The 11,518-nt window shown below is 54.6% G+C and overlaps 1 protein-coding gene across 1 annotated transcript in view; it reads right to left on the bottom strand.

The window, feature by feature from the left end:
- Nucleotides 1–9,589, bottom strand: part of USP30 (ubiquitin specific peptidase 30) — a 21,105-nt gene extending 11,516 nt beyond the window's left edge. Inside the window, exons 1-4 of the mRNA XM_045296841.1 lie at nucleotides 9,504–9,589; nucleotides 6,966–7,075; nucleotides 5,561–5,743; nucleotides 271–374 (exon numbers count right to left, since the gene is read on the bottom strand). Of these exons, the coding sequence (XP_045152776.1) occupies nucleotides 271–374; nucleotides 5,561–5,743; nucleotides 6,966–7,075; nucleotides 9,504–9,589 (483 nt within the window). The remainder of the gene's footprint in view (nucleotides 1–270; nucleotides 375–5,560; nucleotides 5,744–6,965; nucleotides 7,076–9,503) is intronic.
- Nucleotides 9,590–11,518: the final 1,929 nt, after the last annotated feature.

The following is an 11,518-nucleotide window of genomic DNA, read 5'->3' as shown; positions in this document are numbered from 1 at the left end:
CTGCCCTCCCCTGCAGGGTCACTGGCCCCGAGCATGTCCCAGACACAGCCTCCCAGCAGCCTGGGACACACTCAACCAGGCCTCCCAGGGCTCCTCCCCCTCCCCCTCCTCCGTGGGAAAGCGGTTTCCTCTCTGAGCACAGGATGGGCAGAGGGGCCCCTGGTCTCAGAACAACAGCTCAGGTCATGGAGTCTGTAACCGTGCCTCAGCCGCCATTGGGAGCATCCCCCCACCCCCTCAGCTAAACCCGTTGAGGACGCAGCAATTCACCTGTTCTTCAAATGAGGAGATCTGCCACCTGTTCATTCTTAAGACGTCCAGCAAGCAGCTTGCATCCAAGACCTCCTCATCAGGGACTTCCTGGCAGGACAAAGCTGGAAACATGGAAGGGCAGAGACTTAGGATGCTTCCCACCTCAGCAGTCTAACCAGGGAGCCCAGCCTGCCCAGCACAAACAAAGTCACCCCCAGATGTGGCCACCCCAAAACCAACTCACTGCCCACTCCCAGCGACCCGATAGGAGCAGAAAGCCCCGTCTTTCCCCGAGGAGCATCAGATGGTTTTGAACAGCTGGCCTTGGAGTTAACAACCCAGGGCATACCCATTGTGGCACGGGGCTCCTTCCAGGTGTGGAAGGGGTTGGAAAGTTCCTCTTCGGAGCCATACTCAGTGTCTACAAATCTCAGAGGCTGCTTTCAGGGGCCAACAAGAAGAAGTTTTCTGATAGCCATGAAAGTCCAGCCCTTTTCCTCGGACGGGTCCTAGAGAAGACACTGGCGGTTGGGTACCCGAGGAAGGGTGGCCAGCGTGCTCCTTGGACGCGAGGATGGTGAGACTCCATCTCATGTACACTGGACGTGTGGTCGGGAGAGACCAGTCCCTGAAGAAGGACAGCGTGCTCGGTAAAGTGGAGGGGCAGCGGCCAAGAGGAAGGCCTTCAAGGAGATGATTGGCACAGTGGCTGCAAGCCTGGGCTCAAACTTAACAATGGTGAGAATGGCGCCGGACCGGGCAGTGTTCTGTCCTGTTGTACACGGGGTTGCTATGGGTCAGAGCCGGCTGGATAGCACGTAACACAACATTCGGGAGCCCCCAGTTAGATTTCCAGCAATGTAGTGCATGCACAGCTACCAACCCCCCATGGGAATGATGCGGGTCCAGGCAGTAGCTCGCTGTTTGCATGGGGGTCCCCAGGAGTTAGGGGGCTGTGTGGCTAACAACATCTGAGAGAAACAGGTCCCCATTGGCCGGAGGCAGCAAGGGCAGGAGGCTGACTGCCACCTGTGGATCAAGACAGCAAACGGGGAACAAGTGACGAGGTAAGTATCGTTAGAGCTTCAGTGCAGCTACCCTGAATGAGCACGAGTGGGCATGAGATCAATAGGAGGGGCCCAGGGAAACATGGCGGGGGAGGGAGGGGTGCACGAGTTAGAGGGCTCAGAGGCCAATCCAGTTACTTGCAGTCCCGCAGCAGTGGGGATCTGCGAGGAGCTGCTTGGACAGACACAAAGGCTGAGCGGGTGGGAGAGTGGGATGTACCCACGGATACACATAGGTTTGACAGAGGATAGGTGAATATAGGCACTTTCCTTTGCTGTAAATACATCCATGAATGTGGTGGAGCTTACAGGGGGCAGAGCTATGGGAAGCGTTTAGTCATTTGCAAACACTTGGAGGGAAGGAGTCGCTGGGCCTGGGGGCTCAGGGTCATAGTCTTTGGGACACCGAGGTCAACTGGTCTAACAATTCACAAAGACAGTGTGTCACATCCTCCTGTGATGAGCAGTGACTGGGGTCTCAAAAGCTGTGAGTGGCCATCCAAGGGCCGACTCTTGGCCTCTCCCAGTCCAGAGGGAAGAAGGGTAATGCACACGAGCAGACGCATGGAAGCAAGCGGGCTGAGGGACTACTGGGCCACGTGAATATCAGTCTCCACTACTCGGAGACCCAGAAGAACTGGACAGTGCCCAGCTGCTCTGAAAAGGATTCACATTAGAAGGTCCTGGATAGAGTGGAGGAAACGTGAACAAGAACTCACAATCCTGAGAGACCAGGCTTGCTGGTAGGATGGAGACTGGTGGCAAATCAAGACTATGATGCTTAGTCACCCTTCGGGTCTGGCGCCGAACCCACTCCCTTGTGAGAATCATCACCCATGGAAGATCAAGAGGGCAGCAGTCACCCAAGCACACAGCGGTAGGAGAGGAGGAGGAATGGGAACAGGAAAGACAGGGAGGAAGCTAGCTGGATAAGCAAGGGTCCACTGAGGGGCACCTTTGAAACAAAATGTGCCTGAATTGCTGAATGTCAAACTCTGAGTGGCTCTGTACACCTTGACCCGGTTCACAAAGTCAAAGCTGAAGGCAAAAAAGTGAAGGAGCTCACGCTGCATGGAGTGGAACTGTGGTAGTTACATCATCTGTCGTCAATGTGAGACTTAAGGGTGAAGGGGTGGAATCTAGCCTGTCAATCAGGTCGTTTGATGACCTCATCTGGAGGCTCTAAGGAGATAAATATCTCACTGGAGGCGGGACACACGCTCACTCCCTGCGAGACATTACTGACGATGAGCCTGATAGAGCTACGCTGATATAGGCAGAGCTTGGAGCCATGTGGAGACCCCTGTCAGCACTAAGATGCTTACAACACCATTGGATCCACAAGACTTTCCACCCACTGGCCTGTGATCTTCCTGCATTCGGTGTCATTGCATGTGTTGCATGAGTCTGAAGAGGAATTTATAAATTCGTATCGGGCATATGGGCTTGATATATTGGACTTATGGACTTGATCTGGACTGGGCTGGGATGTTTTCTCAATATTCAGTTGCTCTTGTACATAAAGCTCTTTCTTATACACCTATGAGTGTCTACGAATTTGTTCCTCTCGTCTGCCCGGACTGACACAGCACAGAGCGGCAGGACCTGCAGGGACACGGACGTGGTCTGGGAGGATGTGCTCTCGCTGCCTTCGGGCAGGAAGGGCAGGGACGATGTGATAAAGGGGCTTTGGCTTTGCTGGCCATGCTCTCCCTTGTGACAAGGAGAATGGATTCGAGCTCTACTTGTGCCGTTAAAAAATGACATCTAAAAACCCCAAGTAAGGACATCAGGGTGGGGGTGGGGGGAAGGTTCAAGAGTGGCTACCAGGGTGGCGTGAAGGGGGGCAGGGGAAGCCACTGTTCAGGACGCCAGGCTCCGTTTTTACGTTGTTGCTGTTTGCTGCCAAGTCGGTCCCGTGCCAGAGCAGCCCTATGTTGCTGTCTTCTTGTGGGTGGTGGTGATGGAAGATGTGCCCATGGGTACTGGCACTGGTACGGTGTGTGTGTGTGTGTGTGTGTGTGTGTGTGTGTGTGTGTGTGTGTGATGGCGGAACAATTCGGTGCATTGTTCTCATCAGGACACCCGCTGACGAGCACTGTTACCATGTTCTCGCTCAACTCCATGTCCCACACAAGCCCCTTGGGCGTACTTTTCCAACGACAATTACGGACAAAGGAGCCGACACGGACGAGCAGGAGCCCAGGAGCGCTCACACACGAGGGGCTCGAGACAACGGGGAAGAACGCACCGCTGTTCAGTCCTGCTAGCGAAGGGCAGCTGCGGGATGGCTCGGCTCCCGGGCCACATGTGGCTGCCCTGCTTCAGAGGCCCTCAGCTTCTCGGGATCTGGACCGCCAGGGCTGGCACCGCAGCACAGGAAAAAAAGACTCCCACATCACCTCGTGAACAGAGGACTCACAAACTCGCTGCTGCCACCCAGTCGATTCTGACTCAAAGTGACCCCGCAGGACAGCACAGGGCTGCTCCCTCGGGTGTCCAGGGCTGTTAAGTCTTTACGGGAGCGGGCAGCCTCGTCCTTCTCCCGAAGAGAAACTGTGGATGGCAGCCCACCACTTGACCCACGGCAGCCCCGGGCCTCCTCAGAAGCACAGCATTGGCCTCACGGAGATTTCTTAGGGGCCAGCACAGCTCTCGTGGGAAATGCCCCAGTGAAGCAATGACTGAGCTGAGGGGTGTGAAAGCCACTCCCCTCCCCAGCAGTGTGAATTAAGGGTGCAACCCCAAAGTGACCCTGCTAACCTGGGGACTTTGGTTGTTCAGCATTTTTCTGTGGAAGTTCTTGTAGAGAAGTCAAATTCTGTACTTTAGATGCTGTGCTTCTTGTCAGTTCCCAAACGTAAAAAACACTTTCTGAAGAGGATTCTTATCAGCTACATAGTATCCCAAGGAGCTCTGGTGGGCTGGGGGGCGAGCATTGGACTACTAGCTAGAACACAGGTCCTCAAACTATGTCCCGCGGGAGGCCCACCGGGTGTTTTTGCCCCGTTTTGTTTTTTACTTCAAAATAAGACATGTGCAGTGTGCACATGAATTTGTTCATGGTTGTGTTTTTTTTAAACTATAGTCCGGCCCTCCAACAGGTCTGAGGGATAGTGAACTGGCCCCCTGTTTAGAAGGTTTGAGGACCCCTGAGCTAGAAGGTTGGTAGATCAAACCCACCGGCTGCTCCTCAGGAGAAAACTGAGGCTGTCTGCTCAGGTAGATTTACCACCTGAGAAACCCTGTACGGGCCGCATGGGTTGGAATTGAATTGACTAGATGGCTATGGGTTTGATTTGCTGTAATGTGATGTTATTTGGTTATGGGGAAGAAACAAACAAACATGAACCAATAATATAGAATTTCCTGATTTATAAGGAAACGGGCTTCATCGTTCTACCTTCAGACAAGGACATCCTGTCCCCTCCTTATCCCTGGGGGTCAGAGATAGCTGTGCGTTCACTAGCATTTCCCGAACCCTGCTCTGTGAAAACCTTCGGGATGCTAACAGTTAGGAGGAGAGAATACGACCAATTTGACAGTCAAAATAGTTTCAACGTGAAATCGGGCTGAACGGGCGGCTGCTATGCCGTGTGTATTCTCGACAACAGCAACCAGGACACAAGGAAGTAAAGTCCGAAGAGGCAGCTTACACTTGTAAGGAGCCAACAGTAGACAGTGCAACTCTCCAGCCCGGGGACGGTGGCCGGCAGTGCCCAAACCTGTTCCTGGAACGCTGCTGTCCTGATGAGTCCCAGTCCCAGCCCACATTCCTGCCCATCGCCGGTGTCATGGCACTACCGGGCACTGCGGGCTCCGCACAAGACTGTGCAGCAGCCAGGGCTGGGGCTCGGTTTTTCCATTCTCCCAGCAGGTCCAACAGGAGACCTTTGATGGGGTGTGTCTCTGGGATGGCGTGGACTGTCTGTTGGGGACGAATACCCAGCCTGAGACACATTGTTTCATGTGTTTGCGCCGTGTATTTCTGCCTTCCCGAAAAGGCAGTAGTTATAACTGGCAACTTTTAAACATGCATGGTGGCATCTTTGATTCAAGAACCAACCAACCTGTTTGTACTTCCGGGAGCTGCCCGCCTGACCATTTTCCCCCCATCAAGATCTGTATGATCTCCTATCCTCCACACTGCCCCTCTGGCACCACTCCAAGGCTGTTAACCCCTTGTCTGCCATCTGGGCTTCTTTGAAAATCCACCACCCTTTCCACGCCCCACGGGCTACCTTTTAGGAGGTGCAGCAGCGTTAAGGATAAATACTGGTGTTGGGGGGGCTCTGCCTGACCCCGAGCGTACTGGCTGGTGAACTCCTCCAGCCATTTGATGAAAGCCGGGCAGGCGGACAAGCCCTGCAGCAGGGAGTTCATGAAGCAGGTGTTGCCCAGGTTGACGAGGCCCGGAACCAGGCCTACAAGCAAAAGAAAGAACAAGGTGAGGTGGACGAGAGGAACAGTGCACCCCGGGGCCCAGCTCTCCACTGGAGCCCGTTTCTGCTCGGTGCCCTGGCGTCTGGGCTCAAATCTCAGAGGGCCCCCTGGCCCCCAGATCCAGGGCCCACGGCTCCGCCCAGGCTGAGGCCTGACCCTGCCCTTGCCTCTAGAGGCGACTGTCTGTCATAGCAGGGTCGCCTGCCTGTGTCATTTCTGACCCCATGGAGGTGCTGGCACGGAGTGGTTCAGCTGGACGGACCGGGACACTGGGCAGCCATCCCTGCTCGCTTGGGTGGGTATGTCTCTCTACGCGAGTGAGAAAGCAGCGCCCTCGGAAAGAAGAGAGCGATTGTGCTGTGGCCACACACAGAACGGGGACTGTGCTTTCCGTCTTACAATCGGGGGGAACAAGGCCACTATAGAGAGCAGTGCTTCCCTCTTCTGCTGGGAAAAAAAATGCTTAACAACATGTTATGACCCGGGTCCCCACATGTGCACAAAATGAGATGAAAAAGCAAACAATGCCTGCCGCTAGATTGAACCTGTTTCATTGAACCTTCCCCACCCCTTTTTTTTTGCTGAGTGTTAATTGATAGTAGAACCACCACATGTGTTTCAAAGGCGACTCTTTTAAAAAAAAAACAACAACAGGGAACAATGTGTGATTTACGAAGAAACCCCCTTGAACCGGGTGCTGGGAACAGCCCGGCAAGGAGCTCTGGGGGGCACTCGGTGAAGGGCTCTGCTGCTTACCCAACAGCCACCCAGCGTGCCAAGGGAGCAAGGCCCTCGCGGTGGGCACCCATGACGACGGCCAAGGAGTCCCACCCTATCTTTCCACTGAGATCGGAGACTGCCTCGCCTTGCCGGCCCCAGACCCCAGCTGCATCACCTACACAGAGGCTGAACGGCTGGAAAAATACAGCCGCCACGGTGCCCAGGGCTTCAGCGTGGCCGCCAGCTACTAGAGCTGCTCATGACGGAGAAGGCTCCCAGCTCACACTCGGTGCAAGATAAAGAGTCACTGAAATGAAGTCCAGGTTCAAAGGAAGGCCTGTTTCCAAGGGCAAGGCCCTCGGTGTAAGGATATGAGAGAAGGAAGCGGGGGCCCGCTGTCCTCGTGCCGCAGCGATCGGGGCCTCCTAGGGGAGTGGGGCCCATCTGCAGCAGGCCCTGCAGCCCCCCTTCGCCCTCCCTTACCTTTCCTTCGCTTCTTCCGGTCCGTAATGGGACCCCAAATGACATAGATGCCTGCTGCCAGGGCAGCGGCCACACCGCCGATAAGACCCCAGTTCCTCATGACTTTGTATCTGAAAAACAAAAGACATTCCCCGTCTTCCCACGTCGTAAGCGCGGGCCATGGCTGCACTCGCAGCCTGCAGACACATGCTGTTGCACTGAGTCCACCCCGTGGGCACTCATGTGCCACAGACGCGAACCGGCCCCAGAAGGCTTACTTGGCCGTAATCTTATGGAAAGAGCCCCAGGGACACGGTGGTTGAGTGTTTGCCTGCTAACCGAAAGGTCGGAAGTTCAAACCCACCAGGGGCTCTGTGGAAGACAGATGTGGTGGTCTGCGTCCATTAAGACTGACACAGCCCTGGGAATGGTACGGCAGTTCTCCTTCGCCCTGTGGGGTGGCAATGAGTCGGGGTCAATTGGATGGCACGTAAGGACAGCTGATCTTAACGAAAGCAGGCCATCAGTCCTCACAGTCCAATGCCCGGGCTGGATGGGTGTGAACCGATGACCTTTTTAGATGTGCATTTCAGCACAAATAGTGCCACCCAGGAACCTTGTACATACACGCACACAAACACAAACATACACACTCCTAACCCCCGCAAAACACCACACGGCCATTGGGCTGATTCTCACTCATAGCGACCCTGGTGCACAGGGCTTCCCAGGCTGTAAATCCTTACGGGAACAGACTGCTTCATCTTTCTCCTAAGGAGCAGTGGTGGGTTTGAAAGGACCTTGCAGTTAGCTAATCAAGGCTTACCGGACAGCACCACTGGTATATGCATACACTGGTACAGAGTAATAAGTCAAACTAACCCACCACTTACCAAGCACGCAGCTTTCAAGTGAACGTAATACACAGTCCTAGAACTATGTCTTGGAAATCGGCTTGATGAGACATCAGACTGACAACCCAAGTCAGATCACAATCTTCCAACGGACCCATCTCATTTGGAGGAAAAGCCACTCACCCCTGTTCCAACACACTGGCCACCTCACCAGCATGCTCTGATCCCAGGGCCTTGGCACTGCTCTCCGAGATCTTGGGCCCCCCCTGAGCATAAGGAACTCTGGTGGCATAGAGGTCATGTCCTTGATTGCTAATGGAAAGGTCCCTGGCTTGAACCCACTAGCGGCTCCTCGAGAGGAAAACCTAGCCATCTAGTTCAGAAAAAAGGAATTAGCCACTGAAAATCCCACGGAGGGCCATTCTACTCTGACACACAGGGGGTTACCAGGAGTTGGAACCAACTCAAATGCCAACTGGTAGCTGGCGGCTAGCAGGGTTTGCATACAAAACCTAGGGCAAGCGACAGACTTTGGAAACTCCGTTTCTGTGCCAAATGACAGGTGGGGGGCAGGAAGGTAAGGGGACCTGGCAGTGAGATCTGGCTTCTCCTAGGAACTCTGCGATCCGTTCAAAGGTGAGTGTACAGGCAAGGCTGTCTCACGACCCAGCTCCCATGCATGGAACGGGGACACCAAGCAGCACAGCACAGAGGCCTTGCTTCCAGCCCTGGGACAATAGCTCTTTGAGACCTGCCCCAGTTAGGGAAGCGGATCTGAGGAACAGCCTCGGTCGTTTAGGGTCAGCACCGAGAGGGCAGGTGGTGCGCAGCGCCGAGACCTGGAGCACAGGGAAAGGTGGGTTACAAGGAAGCGGACCGGAGCTCTAGCAGGCTGCTGGGGCGACTGTGGGCCCTGGCGGGAATAAAGATTTTAAAAGGATGGGACCTGCGTGAACAGGTTGAGGAGCTGTGATTGGTTCCGGAATCCTGGCGAGTAAAGGGGGTCAAGACTAAGCGCGAGAAACCAGACAAAAGTTGAGCTCTCTGGGAAGACTAGGTTCTGACCCCTCAACGAAGGTTCTGGTGGGGGCGGCAGGAGGAGGGCTGGGTATAAAGCAGTGAGGGCAGCAACCCCGGCGGTATCTGGGGGGCAGGATCATGTTGGGAAAGCCCGGGAGGGAGCAAAGCTTGGGGAAGCCCTGGAGAGAGCTGGGGGCGGGGGTGCTGACAGCACTGTGGAGTGGCTGCAGGCCCTGGGGCAACCACGACTGTGGGGTCCAAGGAGAGAGGGGCGCTGGCAGGTGCTGCACTGACATGACCAGGTTGGAGGCATCCCTAGAAAGACTGGGGGGAGGGGGGCGGTGGGGCTCTAAGTAGGCCTGGGAGGGCTCAGAAGGGCCGGGGCATTGACAGAACTCGGTGCCTTGACAAGATGGGGCGCTGCCAGAGCGGGGAATGCGCTGGCAGAAAGGGGGTCACCAGCCGAATGGGAGAGCGCGGGCAGAATTGCTGCTACCCCAAGGTCTGGGAGCCCCGAGAGGCCCACGGCCCCTCTCCCCGCCTCCTGGCACGAGTCTCCCAGCCTCCGGGTCGTGGAAGCTTCTGGAATGACTGCCCGGGCACCCGGCGCCCCGGCCGCCACCGCCGGAGAAGGCTGTCCCGGGCCGGAGCTGAGGACCCCCGCCACCCCGCTGCCAAAGCTCACCTGACCGCCGTCCCGGTCCGCAGGAAGCGATGGAGGGCTCTGTCGGCAGCCGCGAGCGCGGCCTGCGCCCCGCCGGAGCTCAGCATGCCGGCCGCAGCCGCTCCGCACTGCCCACTCCCGCGAAGGGCGGGCCCTGCCGCTTCCCGACGCCGCGGAACCCGCGGGCAGACGCCCGGCTCCCAGGGGGAGGCCAGGCCACGACGGACCGGCGCGCGAGACGGACCGGAAGTGGCCGCCCCCGGAACGCACTAACCGGCGGACCACTTCCGGCCTTCTTGCCCGGGCGCTGGGGAAGGGAGCGGGGAGTCTCGGAGGCCTGGGCTCCTTGCTTTTACCGCTTTTACCCGGGGCTCTCCGCGTGGATGCAGGTGCGCGCTGGCAGGAAGGGCCGCGGGTCCTGGTTTGAATTGCTCTGGGCGGAGAGGGTTGCTCCCGCCCGAAAGCTGGCGGCGTCAGGCCCAGACGACCGTTAGCGACGAGTGTCCTCTCTAGGGAGAGCCTTCCATCGGGCGTGGCCCTACTTTGATGTTACTGTTAGGAAAACTGGAGCCTTTAATCAAAGCCGCCTTGTCTCGTTAGTTGTTTATTGCTAAGTGCCTATGAAGGCGCTTCAAAAAACGAGGGAAGTGCAATCAGCCAAACAAACAGATGAGTTTGAAAAATGTTTCCAAGAATGGAATCACAGATTTGACAAATGTATTAATGGTACTTTGAAGGTGATAAAGTGGTTTTGTTAAAAAACAAAAACATAGCTTTGAAAAAGAAATCCCTGTGTGTGTGTGTGTGTGTGTGTGTGTGTGTGTGTGTACCCCCGCATAACGGCCACAAAATTGACAGTGGACATCATACCGGTCTTGCAGCCTTTGCAGCAGTAGGACTAGAGAGAATTTAGTCAGTTTCCCTAACTCCAGAAGGTGTAATAACAACTGTCCTGGGGGTCGGGGTGGGGGAAAATAAAGGCTGCAATTAAATCTCTTTGGTTTCAGGACCGTATTGGAGCTGAATTCTGAGCACCAGGTTTATGGGAGCCCCACATCCATTTTGAGTCGCCATTTGTATTAAGCCTCCCTTTAATTCAGGGGTCCTCAAACGACATCCCGCGGGCCACATGCAGCCTGCCTGATGTTTTTGCCCCGTTTGTTTTTTTACTTCAAAATAAGATAATGTGCAGTGTGCATAGGAATTTGTCCATAGTTTTTTAAAAACTATAGTCCGGCCCTCCAACAAGACTGAGGGACAGTGAACTGGTCCCCTGTTTAAAAAATTTGAGGATTCCTGCGTAATTCTTCCTGACCATGTGACCAGTCTTGACCTTCGACCAGCGGCTCAGAACCTGTGGGTCGTGACCCCTTTGGGGGTGGAACGACCGTTTCACAGGGGTTGCCTAATTCATAACAGTAGCAAAATTATAGTTATGAAGTACCAATGAAAATAATTTTATGGTTGGGGGGTCACCTCAACATCAGGAACTGTATTAAAGGGTTGCAGCATTAGGACAGTTGAGAACCACTGCCTTAGAATGCATTAGAGAGTGGATTACTACCACCCACCTAACCAGTCTACTAAGAATTTGCCTCAAGGACTGCCCTGGGTGGAATTTTGAGTGACTGGGATTGTTTAGTCAATAAGTCACATCCTTACTGCCTTGGAAGGAGTGCCTTTGACCAGTCTTGTAAACTCTTCTAACACAGTAGGAATCCCAGTTGCAGTCCCATGCCTGCTTCTGTCTTCTCACCATGACTAAGATGTATTGACCTGCCACCAATGCTTTGTGACCATTTCCTTTCCCCTTCCATCTCCTATTAATGGTCTTCCTCATCTGGATGGTGTGTCTTTGTCTGATCTTTTCCTATTAAAGACTTAATAAATGTTCTCCTTAAATTAGTTTTGAAGTTTGGGGTCATTTCTTTTTAATCATTTTATTAGGGCTTATACAACTCTGATCACAATCCATACATATATCAATTATGTAAAGTACATTTGTACATTCATTGCCCTCATCATTCTCAAAACAT

Source organism: Echinops telfairi, unplaced genomic scaffold (genome assembly GCF_000313985.2).
Source record: "Echinops telfairi isolate 266 unplaced genomic scaffold, ASM31398v2 ScPeMD7_7412;HRSCAF=8450, whole genome shotgun sequence".
In the NCBI taxonomy this organism is placed as follows: Eukaryota; Metazoa; Chordata; class Mammalia; order Afrosoricida; family Tenrecidae; genus Echinops; species Echinops telfairi.
The sequence above is the reverse complement of the archived record's forward strand: the minus strand, read 5'-3'. Positions and strand labels throughout refer to the sequence as shown.